Source organism: Bacillus rossius, chromosome 5 (assembly GCF_032445375.1).
Source record: "Bacillus rossius redtenbacheri isolate Brsri chromosome 5, Brsri_v3, whole genome shotgun sequence".
Taxonomy (NCBI): Eukaryota; Metazoa; Arthropoda; class Insecta; order Phasmatodea; family Bacillidae; genus Bacillus; species Bacillus rossius.
Window position 1 is genome coordinate 45281304 of NC_086333.1, and position 23816 is coordinate 45305119.

General features: G+C 39.4%; 1 protein-coding gene and 2 non-coding genes across 3 annotated transcripts in view; 1 reads left to right on the forward strand and 2 right to left on the reverse strand.

The window, feature by feature from the left end:
* Positions 1–2056: 2056 nt before the first annotated feature.
* LOC134532250 (uncharacterized) overlaps positions 2057–23816 on the forward strand; it is a 53085-nt gene continuing 31325 nt past the window's right edge. The window contains exons 1-6 of the mRNA XM_063368672.1: positions 2057–2135; positions 3679–3846; positions 6552–6769; positions 12108–12316; positions 15908–16182; positions 17801–17998. Coding sequence (XP_063224742.1) covers positions 2122–2135; positions 3679–3846; positions 6552–6769; positions 12108–12316; positions 15908–16182; positions 17801–17998 — 1082 coding nt within the window. The 5' untranslated portion in view covers positions 2057–2121. The remainder of the gene's footprint in view (positions 2136–3678; positions 3847–6551; positions 6770–12107; positions 12317–15907; positions 16183–17800; positions 17999–23816) is intronic.
* On the reverse strand, positions 12640–12721 carry Trnas-cga (transfer RNA serine (anticodon CGA)). The gene has a single exon. It is a non-coding gene; the product is annotated as a tRNA-Ser (tRNA).
* Positions 19074–19155, reverse strand: Trnas-cga (transfer RNA serine (anticodon CGA)). The gene has a single exon. It is a non-coding gene; the product is annotated as a tRNA-Ser (tRNA).

Genomic DNA, 23816 nt, shown 5'->3' on the forward strand with positions numbered 1-23816 from the left:
AACACGCAAGACGCGAAAGGACGACGCAAGCATTGGCTAGCTTTCAACGTCTTGCGTTTCAACTCAGGGATGGATCCAGACTTTCCTTCACCCGGGGAAGAAGTTTTGATCAGCACCCCTCTCCTCCCACCCCTTTCCACAACCAACAGCCATTAACGTACCATGTATATTTTGTTTTGCATTTGAGTAAATTATATGTAAAATTTTTAGTTAAATGCTTTTAAAATCCCGCGTACTTAGTTATCAGTGTTTAATTTTACGTAATTCATTAATAGAAATAAGTTTTCAAGGTTCAATGGATAAAACACACATTAATTTAATAGAGTTATGTTGTTAAATTACAATATTGAACAATTATTTGACAAACCACAGAAACTAAACTTCCTTTTAATATGCTATACATATCCAAGTCCCAATAAAAAAAAGTTATGATAAGAATGTATAACATATAAAAATAGGTAACTCGGACATTTATACATGATTTAAAGTATCGTTTTCTGTCACATAGTATAGGTAATTTTTACTGATAACTTTTTATTTCACACTTTTGGCAGTCTACAAAAAATGTCGACACATCCTTTGCCCCTCTCACCCGGCAAACTGCTCCCCCTCCCCATTTTTTCCCTCCACTATATCCGACACTTTTTCAACTTGCGTTACCATCCTCTATATTTGAAGTAAAATTTTCCAAAACATATTTTTGTTAATTGTAGACGTAATGTGTATAGAAGGTAGGTACGATTTTATTTTTTATCGCATGCATCATGGTTTTACCGAATAAAACATCGCAAAATAAATCCAAAAAGTTCTTTTAAATCAAACATTTTTGGAATGTAACATGTTTTGACGTGACAACGTCTAATAAATCGATGAACGCTGGCTGCACACACGAAAAAGTGTCCCACTACGGATGTCCCACTACGGATGTGTAATGTTTGCTCATTGTACGCATGCGTGGCATCTCTCTTGCACTCGATTGGAACAACCATCGATTTGACTTTTCAATCATATTTTCGTCGTTTGAATTATTAATATTATGTAATTTAACGATTGTCCACCGATTTTCAGCACAATCGGTACGGTTATTTAAAAGTAATGTTGAATATTCAAATACGTTTTGAACCAACAATGGTGTTTTACAGTTACACATAATAATTCAAATTACAACCGGGCGGGATATTTTGCACAATGTTTTAAAAAATATTGTAACACATTATAAAATAGGTTGGTGTATTTGGGATGCGTATTTGTTATAAAATCGAGTTATAAAAACGAAATAATATTATTCCCCTACCGTGAACAAATTTTTTATAAATGTATATATAACATCTGAAACTATTAATTATCGAATATGGCCTCGTGCCTAAATGGTTTGGTTGCAAAAACCTATTACGGCTCAGTCTCAGGCCGAATATGATATTTCCTTTTCTTCTGGATCAATCATTTCATCAATGTTTTGTTATGACGTTGTCACGTTAAACTATCGTCCGTAAACCGTCTTTACAGACAACCAATTTTTTGTAGAAAAGAAAAGAAACATTGTTTGTGACAAAAGTCCGCAAAGGACATTTTTTCTACATTTTTACAGTTTCATGTTTAGTGTTGGTGATATCTTGCGACTTGTGTGTTTTAAACTCGGTAGTTTTCCTGCATTAATTGATTGTTCTTGAGTTTCTGGCGAAGTTTAGTCTTTGCGCTAAAGAAAAAGTCTAAAATGTGTTAAATTTACGTGAATATTTCCAAAACACTTAGCATTTGAAAAATTAAAATTTTCAAGGAGGATTAAATTCAGTATAATTTTTTGAAAGTAAACTCACCTATAAAACCTAAAATAAAAATAAAATAAAATTAATATTTTAATTTTGTAAGTAGAATCATATTTTAAGTAATACCTGGAATGTTGATTACCGTTTGCTATAATTATTATCTCGAAAACAAAATACAAACAATAAAATTGCCACTCTTATGTAATTTCTTCTATCACTTGAAACGCACGTCATTTAAAAATTTTTGTTCCAGATAACAAACAACGTCACCATCAACCATCTGACCGACCTGGAAAACAAGCACATCGACACCATTAGTAAACTTGGATACGCGTTGGCTGTCCATGCTGTCGAAATGATGAACGCCACGTAAGCTATGTTGTGAAAAAACAAAATAAATACAATCATAACCTATTTTATCCTCCATGATTGTATCTATGTAATCACCACCAGTACAGAAATAAATAAACTAATGATTATTGACAGTTCCCTACTAGGAAAGTGGAATAACTACGAAAATAATTAAAATATTAAAAAAAAGTGCTGAAATGTAACAGTTGACAATTTCCCACAGAAAAAAAAAAAGATCTTCAGCTATAGAGTAACGCATATTCTTCAATAGTCTAAAACAGTGTTGGGTCTGGGGAAAAGTATGGTGGTTATGGGCTTGGTAGTCAGGTCCGGGTCAAATCCGGTTTCACAAGTGGGAAACTTGGCGGACGTTGCCACAAGACTGTGGGTTTCCTCAGAACTCTACCTTCACCCCACTAATGCATTTCATCGGTTATCCGTATCATGAACTCAAAGTTAAACATTACATTCAAACATTTTGTGTGTCAAGATTGTCAGTTTGTGATTATTTCAGTCTTATGATAAAATGTTGAAAACTATTGCATTAATACTGTTTGTGTGCAACGTAATACATTTGAAACTGGGTGGAATTCCAGTGAATTCCTGATCTAGACCCAGTGGTATAGGTTTAAGTAGTTTTATTTTACCCAAAGAAGTCTTGGACTCAATGGACAAGTAACAAGTAGATAGGTAACTTAATGTGTCCGCGTCTTGTCTTGTGTTTTGCACTGTGTTTTATTAGATGTTCAGTTGTGGTCTCCTATTGTTTTTTTTTTTTTTGCTTATCATGCTGGAATCAACAAAAACGCGATGGACGCGATGCGATAGCAAAATATCCCATGATTGTAAACATTTGGTTTTTACCCACACGACCAACCAAAATGAACGATTATAGAAATAATATTTCTGACATACATGTACAACATACATACAAAAACCACCAATGGTAATATATTTTAAAAAAAATCATAATAGTTGACGAAAAATGTTTAGTCAAAATTTAACTTTCATTAGGAAAATCAAGTGTGCTTAAAAATTTCAAAAATTTCATAGATAAATTAAGAAAAAAGATTTAATAATAATAATAATAATAATAATAATAATAATACCAAAACTCCAGTCAAACCATCTTCCGAAAACAAAATTTTGACTCACATTTCAACAACGACATGCCAGCGATGCGATGGAGTTATAAATTCCTTCTAATCGTGATGTCTTATTATGCCCCAGAATTTGGTCGTGCTGATGTAACGGATGTATCGAACGTGTTTGGCAAAGAAATTATTTTATTCGCAGCAGGTCCACTGCATCGTCTTGACCACGTCGCGTCCATCGCATTGTGTCCATCGCGTCGTCACCACCGCACCGCCTTTGTCGCGTCGCGTCCATAGATTCACCTCCATCGCGTCGCCTCCTCTGCGACGTCTCCATCGTGTCGCATCCATCGCATCGTCAGCACCGCGACGCCTTCGTGTCGCGTCCATCGCGATCCCAGCGTGACGCTGGGCAGTGGGAAGTGTCCCTGTGAATCCTACACGGCAGTCTCGACCTCTGTGCGCAGCATGCTGCTGAGACACGACCCTTCGTGGGGGTACCTGGTGAACGGCTCGTGGGACGGCATCGTCGGCTACCTGGAGAGGGACGAGGCCGACATGGGCAGCACCGCGGTGCTCTACACGGAGGAGCGAGCCAAGGTGGTGCACTACCTCATCATGACGACGCCGACCAAGTAAGGGACAGCGGCCGACTTCTTTCCCGAGCATTTTCACTCCTTTAGTATACTCCTTGATGCCAGGTAACTGTACATTATGTTCGTTGATTGAATTTGGTAGGTATTTTATTTTCTAATAGAAATTTAAAAATATCAGTAACAAAGTATACATGGAAATTGATTCCCTCCATGATGGTTTTTTTAATACCAACCATAACTTGCACTAATCTCGGTGTTTAGCTTCGGACACTGGTTGAAGCCAATATTTTTGTGTCTAGTGTTACCATTGCCTATTTTATGATTCATTTTATTCAAGATGTTTTGTGCTGTGTCATATTATTTTTTATAGACTATAAACACAAACCAAACACTTAAATATGAATACTTGGATTAACATGTTCATGTCCACCATTTGCGAGGTAAACATTCTTTGAATTTTCAACAATCTGCCTTTAAGTTCTATCGATAGATACACGATTATTCCGCGCATTATTTTGGCTCCAGGCTAGACTCAGGTATATAGCATACCTACTCAAGACTTTTAGTATGAGTATTAGCCGATACCAAGGTTAGAGGGTTTTCATCATTTAGACTGGAGCCGATTTGATTACGCCTCACTGCATCTTCAACCAGGGTCTCCAAGGTATATCAAGAACAATACATGACTTACATATAAGTAAAGCAGATGTTTCCTACAAGTAAAATTTTCTTCTGCAAAATACTCGGGAAATGTGCTGCGCAGGCTTGCTGTGGGCCCTGGTTATAAGTGTTGCTGTCACCCGACCTCTGATTAAGGCCCGGAAAGTACCTGACTAGCGCTACGGGCGTCGTGCTGCTGCTGATGTCTGGGGGGCGCCAGGCTAGTGCGATACTAGGCCATTGATGGTGGGTCGTGGGTACTCTGCCCCCGCGTGCCCCGCCAGATACGCAGCTTGAAACCTATCCTGAGTTGCGGCGCTCGGCCGTGTGGAGGACTGAACGGTGCAGAATGACGGTAGACGACACAGTTTGTATCAAACGGTGTTTAATTCACGGTCTTTCCGGTGGTACGCGTGGGTACCTTGTACGCCCTACACGTACAATACGCGGTACAAAGTCGCTACAAAAACTATATGCTGATGTGCTGTGCGGCATCTACACCGTATTACATTTACACTTTAAAACAAAACACGACACTAAAACAACCCGGCAGTCTCGCGGTAACATGATTAATGTTTGCTAGAGACGGCCAGTGCCGAAGGTTAACGATTCTGGGAGGGCTCGAAGAGCGTGAATCTGAATTAGCTGTAACATTCATGTGACGTTGGAGCCGGCAGGCGTATGTGCGGCGAATTAACTAAAAACACTGTGGCTGGAGTCGGCCAGTACCGTAAGTGGCGTGATCCGCGACGCGGTGCGGAATCACTAAAAAGATGGTCGGGATAGGCCCGGCTCCGAGGAATACACGCCGAGTCGACGTGAGCAGCAGCGAATTAGAAGGTTACGTGATTACATTACTTACAGAAGGAGTGGTCGGTGAGCACAATGGTGAAGGCTGCTCACGGACGAACACTTCTTGACCCGGCGCGGAGTGGTTGGAGACTGCCGAACATGGCCGCCTCGCAAGGGGGGGGGGGAACTTTCCCTTCCCTTGTGAGACGGCGCCAAAAACTTATATTATATTAATTGGTTGAATTATAACAAAAAACACATTTCAGGAGCTTAAATAAAATCTATCACCTGGTAATTGGGTGCTTAAGGCTTAACAGCTGTTTTGTATTATTTAATGATTTGAAATGTCGCACCAAGTTGGCGACTGTCAATATAGAGACAAATTGTCTCCGTGTAAATTGTTTAAGTTGGATTTCTCCTAACCTGACTTGATCAGGTTCACGGGCACTGTAATTAAGGCTAGTGGCCGTGGCGACTGGGAATGAGGTTCGTTGCCCACTCCGTGCATGCGGTGCTCGCACGGATTACCTATGATGCACTTGCTTAATGCTTATGAATAATAATTATTGCTCTAGTGTCTCATTTATTGATAGTTTTATGAAATCGAGTCCCCGGGGTTTCATGTCCTGAAGTTTATTCGAGTTTATTGAGGCCATGCCTGGGGCGCTCGTTTGACTCATTATGGCTGTGCTAGGGGTGTGCTCCGAAAACGGGATCCGGTACTGGCGGTGCGGAGCACGGGATTAGACGTCAGTGTCTCAAAGAGGTAAAGCACGTATCAAAAAATTTCAATAATGCACATTTTCAATTGTGCCTGCATTATAAGAAACTTTTTTTAACATATGGCAGGAATGGCAGGGAGAGATCTCAGACCAAGTTTGCCCACCTATTGCGTAGACTCTTCTGCCGTCCATTTACCTGGATGCACTATCTTGGGGGGGTGTCCTCACTTCGCACCGGTGAAGATGAGAGTGGTTTAAGTTACAGACACTGGTAGTTTATGAAACTGGGAAACTTGGGGAATAGGGAGAAAAGAACAACCAATAAGTGTTTTATTCTTTAATGCAAGGCGTTAATAAATTGGAGTACTTGTCAGATGGAAGAAGTGTAAGACAGGCTAGGACGATTGGTTTAAATTTTGTGAAGTTTTCGACGGAAAAGATCATCAGAAGTCACATGAAATATTTTCGGATGACCTGGAAGGCGCCGTTTACATTTAAACAAAAATGACGTTAACTCACCGACCCTTGTGTGGGAAGGTTTACGAACTTGAGCGGCGCTCGTGCCCGCAGGCTGGGGTTCGTGTTCCGGCAGCCGCCGCTGTCGTCGGTGCGCAACGTGTTCGTGATGCCGTTCACGAGGGGTGTGTGGCTGGGCGGCGCGGCGCTGCTGGTGCTGTGCGGCGCGCTGCTGCTGGCCGCGCTGCGCTGGGAGCGGCGCCGGCGGCCCGGCGAGCAGGTCGCCTGGAGCGACGTGGTGCTGCTGTCTCTGGGGGCGCTCTGCCAGCAAGGTGCGTGCGGCAGCCTGCTACTTCCTTTTATAGAGCGCTAACACTTAAGAGTTCAGTAATCACTGAAATGTGTATGACAGTATTTAATACATGAGCTAAAGTATTCAAAAACATTCATTATCATTCAATATTTTGCTTTTGTCAAATGTGGTGATGTGTTACAAGCTGATCGCTTCTATAATAACTGAAGAAATTTAAATTAGCATGCCGTCACCCGACCTCTGTGAAAGGCCCGGGGGGTACCTGATGGGCGCTACGGGCGTCGCGGTGCTCTTGTTGTCCGGAGGGGCGCCAGGCTAGCGTGCTGCTAGGCCGTTGGTGTTGGGTCGTGGGTACTCTGCTCCCACGTGCCCCGCCAGGTACACGGCTTGAATCTACCCTGAATGGCTCTCCCTTGACTGTGAAGGCCGCTCGGCCGTGTGGAGGACGGGAGACTCCGGAAAATTACTGTACACGAGTTGGTGAGAATTACCTTTAATCTAGTCCCGCTACAAAACACTCTCACCAACACTTGGCGACGTCTAGCCGTTACACAATTAACACAGAAAAAACATAACACTACGCGACAGTCTCGCGGGACGCGGGTCGATGCTCGCTGGAGACGGCCAGCGCCGAAAGTTAACGGGTGCAGGGGGGGGGGGGGGTCGATGAGCGGGCTCCGAAGTTCGGTGAAACACTTACGTGAGTGATACGATCTGCAGCGCGGTATCACGATGAAGACGGTCGGGATAGGCCCGGTTCCGTAAAATACGCGCCGAGTCGACGTGGGCAGCTATGAATTAATAAGAGGTTTAAATTTAAAGATTTAGTTCAGAATAAAATAATCAAAAAAAGAAAACTTGGATGCTGCCCACGGACACACGTCTGTTCCCGGCGCGGAGTGGTTCGAGACTGCCGAACATGGCCGCCTCGCAAGGAAGAGAAACTTTCTCTTCTTTGTGAGTCGGCGTCAAAAAACTTATATTAATTGAATTTGCTATATTACCAGTTAAAACATGTTCCATGTGCCCAATTAAAATGTAGCACCTGGTAATTGGGTGCTTAAGGCTTAGCAATAGTTTTAATGTATTTAATTATTTAAATTGTGACATCAAGTTGGCGACTGTAAATTTACTAACATGTTGTCCCACTGTGAATTGTTTTAGAGGGACTTCTCCTATTCCGACTTGATCATAGTCACGGGCATTTTAATTAAGGCCAGTGGCCGTGGTGACTGTTAATGAGGTTTGTTGTCTATTGGGGTCACGCCCGAGGCGCTCGCCTGACTCAATCCGGCTGGGCAAGGGGCGCGCTCCGAAAACGGGATACGGTACTGGCGGTGCGGAGCACGGGCTTAAAGGCCATGGTCGGTACGACGTCAAGCAGGTATAACATAGTTCATAAAGTAAAGAATTACTTTTTTTATGACGAATAAAAACCCTTTTCGGCTTTCTGAAAATTTATCGAGCATCCTGACAATAAATAACACTTGAGGTGTTTATTACTGTTAATACGCCATTCGAGTTTAAAAAACTCGTTGTCATTAGATTTTTCAATAATTTTTAATAATTGTCACGCTCTTTCGATCACGTTACTTTATTTGTAAATTCATAGATGGCATTGCAGTCGATGATTGTATGCGGGTACAGATAACGTTGAGTTTCCAGTCTTCCAGGTATATAGTCGTTGCACTACAGTGTCCATGGGGGAAGCCTACAACGCACGTAGTTTCGGTTCCCTGCAAGAATTTCCGAAGATTTCCGAAGTTTTGCGTTTTGGTATTAACGCCACTTCAGCCGCAAAATCAGAAGTTTCCAATGAAAACAAGCATGTTGTGACTGACCTAACCTAACCTAACCCTTCGATTTTTTTAATTTCAATTTTTGAGAGAAATCCGAAGTTGCACGAACGTGGTAGGGAACCGAAACTACGTGAGTTGTAGGCTTCCCGTCCATGGAGCAAATAAGGCCTGGGGGTCCGGACCAGAGATTGGAAAAGGATTCATATGAAGCATTAGACATCAGACGTGAAGCCGTTTTTCTCCCAATTTTTTTCTGATTTCACATACCAATATGGCGGATGTTTGTTTTTATTTGTGTCAGCTTTTCTAGACTGCTTTTATTATCGACTGTGGTTAAGCTGTTCAGAAGAAAATGAGATCAAAATAATACTGGTTAATATGTTTATATACATAAAAAGTCAAAAATAATAATCTTCTTAATACAAATGTAATGATATGAGTTGACATTTACCCCCAATTTAACCTCCAATACAGTTAAAGCTGAAACATTCTTAAACAAACGGCCACCATATAGGTAGGTGTAGTACACTCAAATCCCCCTCTCCTTTTGGCTTCACCCTCCTCGTCCAGAATTGGACGTTAGGCTGCATTACAGAATAAGAAAATCAAAACAATTTACAATTATTGCAATCCTTAGTAGGCTGCAATTTTTTATTCGTGAACGTTGGAGTTTTAAAAGTCTACTATTCCCTGAGATTTTTGTGTGGCAATCAATACTTATTTTAAAATTCAACTGTAAGGAACTCTTGCTCGTAAAAATGATATAATGGTTATACTCCACCCCCGCCTTCACAAAATCTTGGCTACAGGATTTGTCCGCACACCAAAAACTTTTAAGACACGTTTCTATGACGTTGTACTAATATTACAACGCTCCAGTAATCGTGAGATGTAGCTGAAACATTGAGAAGCAGCTGCAACCATTCAATAATGCGATACAGCGAAATAATTTAAACTGTGATGATGTACAAACAATACAATGTTTCAATTTAGAGTTACCAGACGCTAATTTTACACAGGCATATCTTCGTTGATAATACGGACGGGTTTTCTAAAAAAATAAAAGAATTACAAAGTAAATATTTTTATTATATGCCCGAAAACCTTTTTTCTGAAAGCAATTTTCTATGAAAGAATTGTGTCAGATTTTTATACGTATTAAGATTTTAACTACAGTTTGGTATTTGCCGGTCAGTTGGTTTAATTAGGTACCTTATAGCTGTGTCCTCTCTATATATACAGCAAATGTATTTTTAAAAGAAATTTACCAAATGTTTTACGTATAACAAATGATAGTCAATTACTAAGTATATTTTCGCTAATACGATAAACGTTATGCATAGCGTAAGTCACTTAAACTAACATAAAACTAACAAAAATTGCCTTTCATCTTTGTTAATATCAGTTGCTTTATGGATGTGTGCTATTCACATGGTAATCCTAACTCATTGAGGTTCTGTAAAATTCCTGAAATGTATCGGTTGCATCATGTACTGTATGGGTATGCTGTATGGGCATCCAAGCTACGCAGCGGAACCTTTGTTGCTCCAACAACGGAATCTTATTTGCCTGAGGGTCTGTCCAAACTTGAAATAATGTGTCACGGTGAACGTAAATGGCACATTGTTGCGATGGTTAACTCTCACGGCGCGTTGTACCTCCCGGTCTCAATGCAACAAGTGTCTGACATCTGCAAATTATAATTAAATATTGGTACTGTGACAATTACGATTTTATAGAATAGCATCCTCAACCAGGAAATGATTTTGAATCGAAATTTGTAAAAAAACAAAATTTACGTAGATGTACTTAGGAGGCAGAAGACACTATGTCACATAAGTCATAATTTCATGGTAGCAGTTTAAAGAATTTTAAATAGTACCTCACTAATTTACTCAATTATTTTATACCCAAAATATATGAAATTTTAACATATCGTAGATCTTAGGTTTGTTTACCACTAGTAAAAAAGTTAAACGGTGGCCCAGTTTATGGCTAAAAGAGCATTTCCCCCAAAAGTGGACATAGTGTCTTATGCTTCCGAGGTACAGGCGTAATGTTTACATTAGCTGATTTTGACAGTTCTCTTGACAAATCGTGATTCAAAAGTAGACGTGAGAAGTACCCTGACAAAACCCATTGGCCATCTTCAACGACTGCCACGTTTACCCCACGATGTGATTTTTAGTTTGACGTTGCTGGGTATCGACCCCAGATAAATTTTAATGGGAAGCGATTAGGTAACTTGATAACCTCACCGTCAGCGAAAAACAATTAACCAATAAATGTATTTTCTAACTGAACTAAATTTAGTGTATTTATAGGAGGGGTCTGGGTTATGGAGGGACCTAGGTGAGTATCATGCTGAAGCCTATACGCCTAGTCATGCTGGGATTAGCCATACAGGGAAGGGTCGCATGCACTGTGTGCTTTGTGCGGGGATTGGCCAGCCATGGCAGCGGTTGAAGCCGTGGCTAACTATACTATCTTAACTCTAGACTATAACCATATTAATTTGTTCCCAGGTTAATAAAACCTGCATGACGCAGCGAAAACTCTGGGCATGGACATGCATTATCCATTACATATTATATTTCTTGAGAGTATAACTTTTTAACATTTGATTTTGAATTTCTTTTGTTCTTAATGTCATTAGATAATAATATATTACGATAAATCTAATTATTATAATACCGCTTTGGTGTGCTGCTCTGCAGCTCCTCAGCCAGTGACCTCTTGAAGACCATTTAGTTTGTGTTTTTTTTTTTTTTGCGTTTGCGAGCACACACTGTTGGATGGAAATTTTCTATTTTAAGCACATTACTTAACTATAGGGTAGAGCACTCATTTTTTGAATCAAAGGAGAATGGAGACTTAAATGCATTCGTATCATAATATTATTGGTTTTTAGTTGCAGTTCCAAATCATACCATGCCTCCAGAAACACCTCTTTTCCGAGAACACACATCACTGTACTTCACGGCTGCACACAAGTCCATTTTCCTCTGCACCTGCAGCTAATATGTAGAACCAAGGGGGGGGGGGGGGTTTACGCTGTTCGTCTGATGGATAGCGCCAGATATCTTCGACCGGCGCTGGGATCGCAAGCCAGGCACTGTAAGTATGCTGACAGGTGTGGTCCGAACTTGGGGAGACCAATCCTCCAACCGACCACAGACATATTAATAACAACAGGAATCGAGAGCTCGCAAATAATAAAAATACTACCTGTGGTACCTCCTAGTAACTTAATACACCTCAAAGTACACGTGTCTGTATGATTTACGACATATCATCTTCATGACGACAATATATAGTTTCGTCACATGATGATGGCCATTGTCTGGAGATGCTCGGTTTCTGGGTTTTTAGCCGCGCTGCAAGGCGAAAACGTCACCGACGTTTCGGCCGGCGTTGTGATCTCCGTCATCAGGATAGTAGTCACCTAAGTAGGTTACTGTGTCGAGACGCGGCCGCGACCCGGAAGCCCGAGCAAGTGTGTGGCTGTGTGGCGTCGCGCGAAGTGAGACGCGGCACATGGTATTGTTCTCGTCGCAGGCTCACCGCTGGAGTCTCGCGGCACGCCGGGCAGGATCGTCAGCCTGCAGATGTTCATATTCGTGATATTCGTGTACACGTCGTACTCGGCGTGCATCGTGGCTCTGCTGCAGTCGTCCACCAACACCATCAATACCCTGAGGGACCTGCTGGACAGCCGCCTGAAGCTGGCCGTGCACGACATCGTCTACAACAGATACTTCTTCGAGGTACTGGCCTCTCCGCAGAGAGAGAGAGAGAGAGAGAGAGAGAGAGAGAGAGAGAGAGAGAGAGAGAGAGAGAGAGAGCACGACTGCAAATGTTTAGTGTAAATGGAAATGAAATACTCATGTAAAATTACAAAATAGTGTTATCAGTAACGCTGGGTTTGGATTCTTACCCTGAAATTATTTTCGTTTTGTGTTGTCCCAGTACATCCAATAACTAAAATGTTGTTAGTAAATCGATTGCATTGATAATTTTATAAATAATTTGCAATTAAAAATTTAATTTTAGTTCAGTAGAATCAGTTAAATAATAGATAAAAAGAAATCGCTGCGGACAGGATTCGAACCTGTGCGGGTAGAACCCATTGGATTTCGAGTCCAACTCCTTAACCACTCGGACACCGCAGCTCTGTACAATAATTGTATTAGTGATTTTGTTAATGAATCATATTTAAAAGTTCTAACAGTTAATATGAAAATGAGAGAAAAATAAGTTTCGCTATAAAGAATGTGTAAAAATATTTCGCCTACTTCTTCAGGCATTATACTATCTTGTTTTGACGTTCTTTACATTAAATATATCCCTTCTCTCACCCCCAAAATTAAGAAATTTACATAATGAATATTAACCAGCAACGCTATTCAGAATGTTACTATGTAGGTCTTCCTAAGCTATACTATGCATTACGGATCACTAAAAGACCAAATTAATCAATCACTACCATGAAGTCCTGAAGTCATTGTTTTAAAGTTAAAGAACATTTTGGACGCATCGATGAGTTGATCACATGTTTATCTCGACGTCACTTTTCTGGGTGCGAAATGCTTGGTTATGAAATGTCGAGGCTTATATTTATCGAGGCCGTTGTCTTAGACCGTGTCCGAACTCAGAGAACTCTATTTACTAAACTAAATGTAACGGACGCTAATATGCAAGGTGCGCATGAAACACAACACAAGAGATTAATATATATATACATATATAATAGTCACAACCTCTACAAGGGGACAGTTAGATACAGTTCATTCAAAACACAAATGACTATTCGAGTAGTGTGGATTATAAATGCCGAATTCACTATGTCAGGGTTCTTTAAGTGGTTTGCTGTGAACATTAATGCAATATGGGATTAAAATAAAGTTTATAAAGAAACTTTGCAATTAAAACAGATTATAAGTAATAAAATAAACAGTGCTCATCAACAAGGGGCGCTGGGTACTTAATCCAATGTATGTAACACAGCAAATTTACTTATTACAAAATGTCTCCGCTAGAACTGATATTACTACTAATCAGCCAAAAGGAAAAAGAAATCTCTGCATTACAGTTTGTAAGTGAATATGTACCTGCATTCATTTCAAACTGAGCTTAGCAAAATATCAAAATAAATAGTCAAACAGTTATAGAATATGTGACCAGCGTCCGTAACTTTTAGTTTAAGAATTTAAATAACCACCGCCGACCACATGTGTGCTGGCGACACAAATACTCGCATCATTCTTGTCGAGGCGTCTGGTGTTCCCCATCTGACGACTTCTCCAGCGAGGAGAGTTCTTACAACCTCGAGATATAATCATACGTATAATCTACCTCGAGAGATAGCACATTTCATAGTTCTTGCATCGTGAGATTCAAATCTCTCGTATTTGAGATGATCCATTTTTTCAAAGCACGGGCGAGCCATTATGAGTTGGATATTCCCCCATAAGTGACCCAAATTTCTCCAAGAAAATGCCAGAGTGGTTCCTGGGAGTGAGCAGGGTCAATCATTGAAACCCAATCCTACGAAACTCACTCCAGATGATGCAAAACCCTCAGACCTTGGTATTGACCATCGAACAAGCTATAGGTTCATGGACGATTCCTTACTAAACTAACCTAATTCATTCCGAAATGTATCTGCATCGTGTTGGTTTTTTGTGTTCATCTGTGGACGAATTACATTTTCTAAAGCCAGCAGCGAGGTTGCTGGCCAGTAGGAAATCATTTGTAAATGTCAATACTCAGTAACACAGAACTCTTTTTCTATCGCCATTATCACTGTGTCCAAAAACCACCTTCTGCCGAGACTGACTGATCCCGCTCACTTCAGATGCCAAACACACTTCAGCAGTTCTCGGAGATACAAAGGGAACGCTCGTCGTGGACCACAGCTGCTGACAACAACAACAACAACAAAAATCCCTTTCGGCACAGCCTACAGGCGTAGGTAGATTTAGAAGAACCTATTTATTCTGGAAATATTTTGCAAACATCTATAAACTCCTGGAACATTTTAAGAACTTAATGTAGCCTACATTATATCCTATATGTTCGCCACTATCCAACATAGGAAGATTCAACATTTATCATATTCCATGCGGCGAAAATATTTGGAATGTTTTAAACTCAATGCATGCAGCATTAAATCTTAACGAATTTCATATGATGCCTACTAAGAAAGTTATGCAATAATTTTTGACCTCCAAATATTGTTTTTCATCCCTTGCAATAATATGTGTTCGTTTATTTTTTTTTTGAAAAAAAAAGTTAAAAATAATATTAAGATGGTTATTAATAAATTCCAACGAATCTAGTAGTAAGTTTTTTTTAATTCAACCCCTGTTTTTACGGTAACAATTCGTTTCATTAAAATATGTTTCAGCCAAAGGTTTTAGATAAAATTTATTATATTTACAAACAATTCTTATGAATTTGAAGATGTGCCTACGAAGGGAGTAATGATTTTATTTTGTCCTCCAACACTTGTTTATTCCACCCCTTGGAGAAATAGTTGGTCATAGAAATATGAGTTTCAGACGATGGTGTACATAATAAAATTAAATTTTTACAATAAAAAAACCTGTACAATAGTCTGATGTGCCACAGAGACCCGAGGAGCATACATGGAAGGCCATCTACCAAAGGAAGAAGCCAGATGAGTGTTTGTGATGTGCCACAGTGAGCCAAAAAGCCGACGTGGAGGGCCATCTACCAGAGGAAGAAGTCAGATGAGTGTTTGTGATGTGCCACAGTGAGCCGAGGAGCCGACGTGGAGGGCCATCTACCAGAGGAAGAAGTCAGATGAGTGTTTGTGATGTGCCACAGTGAGCCGAGGAGCCGACGTGGAGGGCAATCTACCAGAGGAAGAAGCCAGATGAGTGTTTGTGATGTGCCACAGTGAGCCGAGGAGCTGACGTGGAGGGCCATCTACCAGAGGAAGAAGTCAGATGAGTGTTTGTGATGTGCTACAGAGAGCCGAGAAGCCGACGTGGAGGGCCATCTACCAGAGGAATAAGCCAGATGAGTGTTTTTGATGTGCCACAGTGAGCCAAAAAGCCGATGTGGGGGGCCATCTACCAGAGGAAGAAGTCAGATGAGTGTTTGTGAAGTGCCACAGTGAGCCGAGGAGCCGACGTGGAGGGCCATCTACAAGAAAGCCAAATGAGTGTTTGTGATGTGCCACAGAGAGCCGAGAAGCTAGTGCGGAGGGCCATCTACCAGAGGAAGAAGCCAGATGAGTGTTTGTGATGTGCCACAGTGAGCCGAAAAGCCGACGTGGGGGGTCATCTACCAGAGGAAGAAGTCAGATGAGTGTTTGTGATGTGCCACAGAGAGCCGAGGAGCCAGTGCGGAAGGCCATCTACCAGAGGAAGATCGCGCCGCCGGGGGTACCCCCTCGCTTCATCGGGCTGGCGGACGGCGTGGAGCGCATGCGCAAGGGCATGTTCGCCTTCCACTTCGAGGTCGGCACGGGCTACAAGCTGGTGCTCGACTCCTTCGACGAGGACGAGAAGTGCGGTCTCACGCGCATCCCATACATCCAGGTGGTGGACGCCTACCAGGTCATCCAGAAGAACTCTGTCTACAAGGAGATCATGGCCGTGGCGTGAGTTCCATCTCACCTTCCCGAGTCGGGGCACATCCCAAAGTCCGAGCGATGGTCCCTGGTGGCCGAGGGCGAATGTAGTTGCTTCGATTTCTGACTGACTCTAGTTCACTTATTTTGGAACCTACTATGATCTTGGCGGCCTTTTAACTACAGGATTAAAATCCAACCAAACCAAAACAATAATGATACATTATAAGGAAATAGTCATGGCTCCTCTAAAGAGACTCATAAATCATCTTAATTTAACTAATTGATGGCCAACTTAAGGCAACTTAATACCAAAATTATATCCCTTTGAACGCACATTAAGGTCTCAACCATAACCAGTAGTACATATTTTGTAAGTGTCTAGTTTTATTTAAAAATATCATGTTTTGAAATATAAATAACATCAAATAGTCAAAAATGTGTTTAAAGTGTCATCTTTTGAAAACTTTTCTGGGAGAGGAGAACCGAACCAGCTGCCTTTTTCTGAATAGTGGAAGGGGAGGAGATTATTATTTTCATACCACCCAAAAAAAATCAGGTCTATAAAAATATATATAATTGTTTTATCTTATTTTGGCCCCCTCTCCCACTAACCATAGCTACACCCATGATACATTCGGTACAGGCGCTGAGTGGCCCAGCCAAATAGGGAAATGGCTTCTCTTACTTCATGGCCTCTAATTACTGGACGCGGCCATAAATTATTGCGTTTCTATGAGTCTTCAGATATTTTTCTTGAAAAATACCCGCTGCTTGTAATAAGTTGTGAAGAATTAAAATGTTCGGTAATATTATGATAAACTGTGTGATAAATATGTTAGAGGTGTGTGTTGCTGTCAGATCTTTATTGATAACACAGCAACACAGTATAAAATGTTTGAAGTTTTTAAGCCCACAAATACTATGATATGTGAAATTATTACATTCAAAAATGGAGAGATGAGGACATACAAGCCCCAACATAATGATATAATAGGTACATGTAGATAAAAAATTCTTAGATCTCAATAAATCCATTTAACAATTTTCTAATGATTTTTTTTATTTATGTTGATTTATTTTTGATGTTAAATTGTTTCTGTGCAGTTCAGATACTGAGAAATTTTTGAAAAGAGTCACTTGAAAAGTTTCCCACGCATTTTTATACACTTAAGACACGGTTGCACGGAACGCCGAACAACTTCAAGTGAGCAAGTCTAAGTAAACATGTTTACAAACGGGAAAGTGCACGGTTACACTGCAGTTGGTATATAGGATGTTCAACTCCAAGACCGACTGTTTAACGTAGGAATGAATGTGTTGAATTCAATGAATGAATGTGTTGGGGATACTATTTATTTGAGCAATTACCATCAGAATTAATTTTAAAACAATAAATTATTTACTAGTTAATAGTTTTTGGGATCGTTTAAGGGATAGTTCATACTCTCAACACTCAACAGCCAATCATAATCTTATGTAGAAGAGATGTCGTTTTGAACTACCTTAGTTTAGGTTAAATTAGAAATGGCCTCGAACTGTGTGTAACCGCTCTCAAAAGTTGAACATGTCTACCAGAGTCCCGTGTGACCAGACAGTCGGGGTTTCGGGGAATGGGTTCGACGCGAGCGCTGGTGTCGGCCGGCAGGTACAACAAGCTGCTGGAGCGAGGCTTCCAGAAACGCAACTGGAACCGCTACTACACGAGCAAGCCCGAGTGCAACTCGCGCGGCTCCAGCTTCATGAGCGTCGGCCTCATCGACTGCTACCCGGTGCTGGTGGTGCTGCTGGCGGGGCTGGTCGCCGCCGTCGCCGTGCTGCTGCTGGAGGTGCTGGCGCACAGGAGGTGCGCATCTCGGCAGCTGGATCCTTGTTTCTTCAAATGTTTTAAGCACCTTCCACTAGATGGCAGCAGCTTCTTTGATCGTGTCACGCAAGACTGTTAATGTAGCAGCGCATACTTCTGTAGTGCATGCGTATATAAGGTGGATGTTGACGCTATGAACCATCCCGACAGCTGAAACCTTGTTTCCTCAAACACTTTAAGCACCTCCTGCAAGATGGTATCAGCTTCTTTCATGGTGTCACGCAAGACTCTGAATGTAGCAGCGCATACTTCTGTAGTGCATGCATATATAAGGTGGATGTTGACGCTATGAACCATCCCGACAGCTGAAACCTTGTTTCCTCAAACACTTTAAGCATCTCCTGCTAGATGGTATCAGCTTCTTTCATCGTGTCAAGCAAAACTCTGAATGTAGCAGCGCATACTTCTGTAGTGCATGCATGTTTAAGGTGGATGTTGATGCTCCAGACCATCCCGACAACTGAATCCTTGTTTCTTCAAAAGTTTTAAGCACCTTCCGCTAGATGGTAGCAGCACATACTTCTATAGTGCAGGTGGATGTCGATGCGCCATATCATTGCGACAACTGAAAATCATGTTACACAAGACTTTAAGTACCTTCTGGTAGATGGCAGCCATTTATTTCATAGTGTCACGCAAGACTGTAAATGCAGTTGCAGATACTTTTGTAGTTCATACATATACAAGGTGAATGTCTACGCTCTGGACCATCCCAATAGCTAGAACCTTGTTTCTTCAAACGTTTCAAGTACCTGCGGCTAGATGGCAGAAGCTTCTTTCATAGTGTCACACAATACTGTGAATACATGCCTCTGTAGTGCATTTATATATACGGTAGATGTCGACGCTTTGTACCATCCTGACAGTTGAAAGCTTGTTTCTTTAAACTATTATGTAGGTACCTTCCACTAGATGGTAGTAGCTTCTTTCATGGCAGCATCGTGGTTACATATTTACGTTCCATGTGACTTCCGTGCCATTCACCAAATCACTCCTACTAATGCCGCATACAGAGAGCTAAGATGTTACACATAAAAAATTGTAAAAAACACAACGCTGCGGACAGGATTAGAACCTGTGCGGGCCAAGCCCATTGGATTTCGAATCCAACTCCTTAACCGCTCGGACACCGCAGCTTTGAATAGGAGTAACCATTAGTATGTAGAAGAACCGTAAATGTTTTTATGTGACAACATGTTTGATTGAAAATTTAAAGTAGAAAAGGATTTGTTACACAAAATTGCGTAAAAATTTGACTGCCCTCTGTGATCTATCCATTATCATTTTCACATGATTTATCTAAAAAGTGATACTATATTTCTAATTTTTTTAAACGTTTTAGTAAATATAGTGAAAAATTTAAGAACATAATACAAGTTAAACTAAAAATTCCCGGCCTGGACCTTGAACTTTGACCTTTAAATACGACACATATAATTAAATTTATTTTTTCAGATTTCTTAAAATTTATAAATAATATTTAAAACATGTATTTCTTACGTCATGGACTTTAAAGTCCCCCTTTTGAACTCGCCGAGGTCAATTTAATAAAATATAAGTAAAATTTGGAAATTTTTTATAACACATAAAATTTATATGATAAAAAAGTACTTAAGCCATGGACTTCTAAGTCACTCGCTCGGTTTGATTCCACACGGATGCACTTGATACAACTCATACTACCTTCGCAATATTATCCAACAAACTAACCCTTTACTACTACTTCTAAGACATATATTAATTCTGACAATGAGATGTCAAAGCAGTCATATTGGTCATCATATTAGCTGCAATTCTGGATTTTATTTTCGTCGGGTAGATTGTACTATCATCTCGCTTACTAGTGTCCGTTACCAGATCGTTGGGCATCATTGCGTCCACCGTCTTGTCAGCCATGCTGGCCGCCATTTGAAAATCCTTCAAAATCGCCCAAGTAATTCCAAAAATCTAAAACAAATGGACTTGTATGTTTATATTTATTAATTTGATCGACTGAGATCCACGTTTCATTTTCAAGTAAAAGCAAAAAAATAATTATTTAGGCCTAAATTATCATTAGCCTCCATTTTCTATTACATTTTCGACAAGCATACTAATCATCATTACGAATAAGTAGCTACTGTATAAAAGTAAACTGCCGGCTGAGTAAATATATAATTAATTCTCATTTATTTCACAACTATACAGGACAACCTCCTCCAAACCACGAGCATACTCTCTATCCATATATATTCTGCATGAGTAGAGCTATATTATACGGCGCGCTTTGCGCCTGCAGGTACAGTAGTCCATGGACATTAGGACATTGACTGTCCACAAAGGTAGGCATCATGCTTACTAAAGGGCCAATTAAAAGTATTTTAGATGAGGTCTCTAAATCACAAGGACTGCTGTAGTTTTATGAAAAGCATGTTTTCAAACCTTATATAGGACCTATTAAAACACGATAAAAGGTCTCTGAGCCACGAAAGACACATAACTTATTATACCTTTGATTTTATCATTGTATCTCAGTGATAGAAGGATTGTGTTATCTTATCACACCAACCCTCCTAAATTAGAATCCCACCACCAATACTTATACTGTTATACCATCGTATCCCATTGGTCCTTCTATCATCGTTTTTCCGCCAATAATTCTATCATTGTATATCACTAAATATTTTATAATCATGTCCCCCCTAATTATTATATCATCATGTCCAAACAATAATCATATCATCATATTAGTCTACTACCAATAATTTTATCATAGTATCCCACAAACACTTATACTATACTATTGTATCCCATAAATATCTACCAAGAAATAAACCACACTGATTTTCTATCATTGTATTCCATCGATCCTTCTATAGTAATCATCGATGTACAACTCAACATACATTTACTATCATGACACACAATTCAGTGCACATTAATAATCGTGCACATCGACATGCATATTTGCACTCAAACAAATACACATTGGCACCCTAAACTCTAATAAGGTAAAAAAAAAGGGAGTCATTAAAGTAAGTCATAGTTATTTCATTTTTAAATGCTTTTATATTATTTTTTGATAATACAAAAATACTTTATACGATTCATTCATAGTATGCGATTCCTTTAATTCTCTGAGTATTTTCATGTTTGTTTGGTGGCAGATAATTTTTCAGCATTTTACGAAGCAAGTAGAAGTCTCAGCCTGTCCACTAATATGTTTAGATCGTTCCCCTATGTGTAATGAATATCTTCTACTAGTACCACATTATTTAAACATTAACTGTAAATGTTATGAAAATCGCTATAATCTTCATCTTCATCACCAACCTCATAGTCTTTAATTGCGTCATCACCAACATACACACTATACTATAAAAATGTTTTTGTACCTTTACAAGGATAGTATTTAGAGACTCAGTTGCCAACGATATCACCTGTAAAACAAGGCAGAGCTTTGTACCATTTGCTATTATACAGAGCTCTACCTAACAGTTTTGTTTTACAATTAATATCGTTTGAAGCTCAGTTTCCAAGGATTTTATTTTTTAGAAAGTATAAACAATTTTTACAGTTAAACATTTGATCTAGATTATTGCACGATTTTGACGTCTTTGACGTAGAGCACTCCATAATTATTTTCGAGCATTCCTGTTAGATGTCTATTATTTTTATGGATTTCAGGGAGTCTACTGGAAATCATATATTCTCACTTTTAATGCAGATGTACTTCCATAATCTTCTGTCTTTATAAAACATTTGACATTATTCGATTCAAGTTCCTTGCCAAGATCAAGATAGCTGTTGATGGTCATGTGTTTTTCGCGAAAGTATCAGATTGTTCATTATAATGCAACAACGTATGCATGCACAGAAAAAAATCTCTACTTTTAGAAAAGATTCCTTTGGAAACCAGTTGCCAAGTTATAGTTTGTAATACTACAGGAAATATATTGTATCTTTGTACAACACTTCGCTATGGTTATTTTTGCATATATGAAATACATTTTCAAGATAATACTGAGTATTTATTACGAAAATTGGCGCATAGTTTTATATTTTGATTGATGTTTCATTACAGTTTAATTTTTTTAACCATTGAAAAGTTAATCGAATATTCAATAATTTGATTTTGTCTTGTTTTTCAGCGATTATTTATGTGCGCAGTTAATACTGGAAAGCTATTCAGGGAACGGTTTACACATAACTTTAACTATTGGAGGTACTGGGACAAAACAAAACATAAATGCCACGGTAATAATAATCCGAACCCAGTATTATTGCGAACACTATTTTGTAGTGATACAGTTGTTTTCATGTAAATGAACAAATGTAAAAATATATAATTTTACATTAATATTTTTGTTCTATTTACCAAAACCAATTACAGTCTGAGCTAGCTATTGTTTCCCTGTGAATGGCAAATGAAGCCGGCCCTCCAGGATAAATCTGCTTCAGTTGGATGGACATGATTGGTGTGTTGACAGGAGATCACATCCGACACTCTTGCTCAGAGGGGATGGTGTTTCGCAGTCTCAGATTTCTTAATGTTTTTCGCTCTTGCAGGCAAAAATTTCATCAACGTATGTTGCGCGCTGTCTCCAAGACTACATAGAATGTCCGGTGAACGAGACAAGAGAAGCTGCTAGTATGCTTAGACTGCACTTGCAAACAGCTAGGTGTTTGGCACAGACTACTTCAAGCACTTGGCACAAGAGAATCATTTTTCAATTTTATTTTATTTTTTTCTTATATTAGATAAAGATGTAAAATTAATACAAAGCTATAAGATAAATACTAAACTGTACTGTTGTTTATACATGGTTATATTAAAACATACCCTGTACAAATTTACTGTAATTCATGGAATAAAGGTATGAAAAATCGTGAATTTTATGGATATATTTTTTGATTCCATACCTGTTCGTCAAGACGTAAAAGAGTTTTTTACAGTACATTTTTAAAATGAAGCCTGTGATACTACTGAAATATACATAATGTCTATAAGAGTATATTAAGATTTGATGATAACCGTGTAAAAATTATAGTTTAATATTTAAGGATCATTACGCGCTTTTTTCCCCAATAAATACTTAAACTTATTCATGTTTAAGTAAAATAAAGTTGGTACATATTTCTTATGAAAACCAGAAAGGGATCACGCAGTTGTGCGTTAACTATGTTACTTAAAAATTCCAAGCAACATCATTTTAAAATGAGAATATATTTTGATTCGTGGGTGTGTTTATTTGACTACACGAATGTTTTTCAGTAGTATTACTATTAGAAAAATAAATTTAAAAGTTTTGTTCTCTCTTTGCTTAAATCCACACTAATTTTTTTTTTTTTTTAAGTGGGCTGGTTTTGAGTAAGCTAAAGAACATCCTTGTATTTTGGGTTACAAAGTGAGTCAAAGTTACGCAATTTGAGTTCTTATCCGGTTGTTTTGCTGGGAGCTCTTTCATCGGGAGATCCTACCAGTTAGTAATCGCGGCCCCTCCTTTGTGATCATGGCTTCTTTATTGAAGGACTTCCTCGAGTATCCCGCCGCGTCTCGGCCAGTCTAACTCGCATGCATTTTCTGAGAAGAAATTTAAGTTATAAAAGCGATTCTTTTCCAAAATTTCCCCCATTTCACGCTGTTCCGGGACTTACTATCATTGAATTTAAAAAATATATATTTTTTTACTCTCATATATTTTCTGGGTAAAAAAAGTGTTTTATTTTCTTTCGGAGGTTATGACAAAAAACTAAATTAAGAATAGTTGAAAAATAAATTAGTTCTTTTATATTTACGTAAAGAAATGTACACACC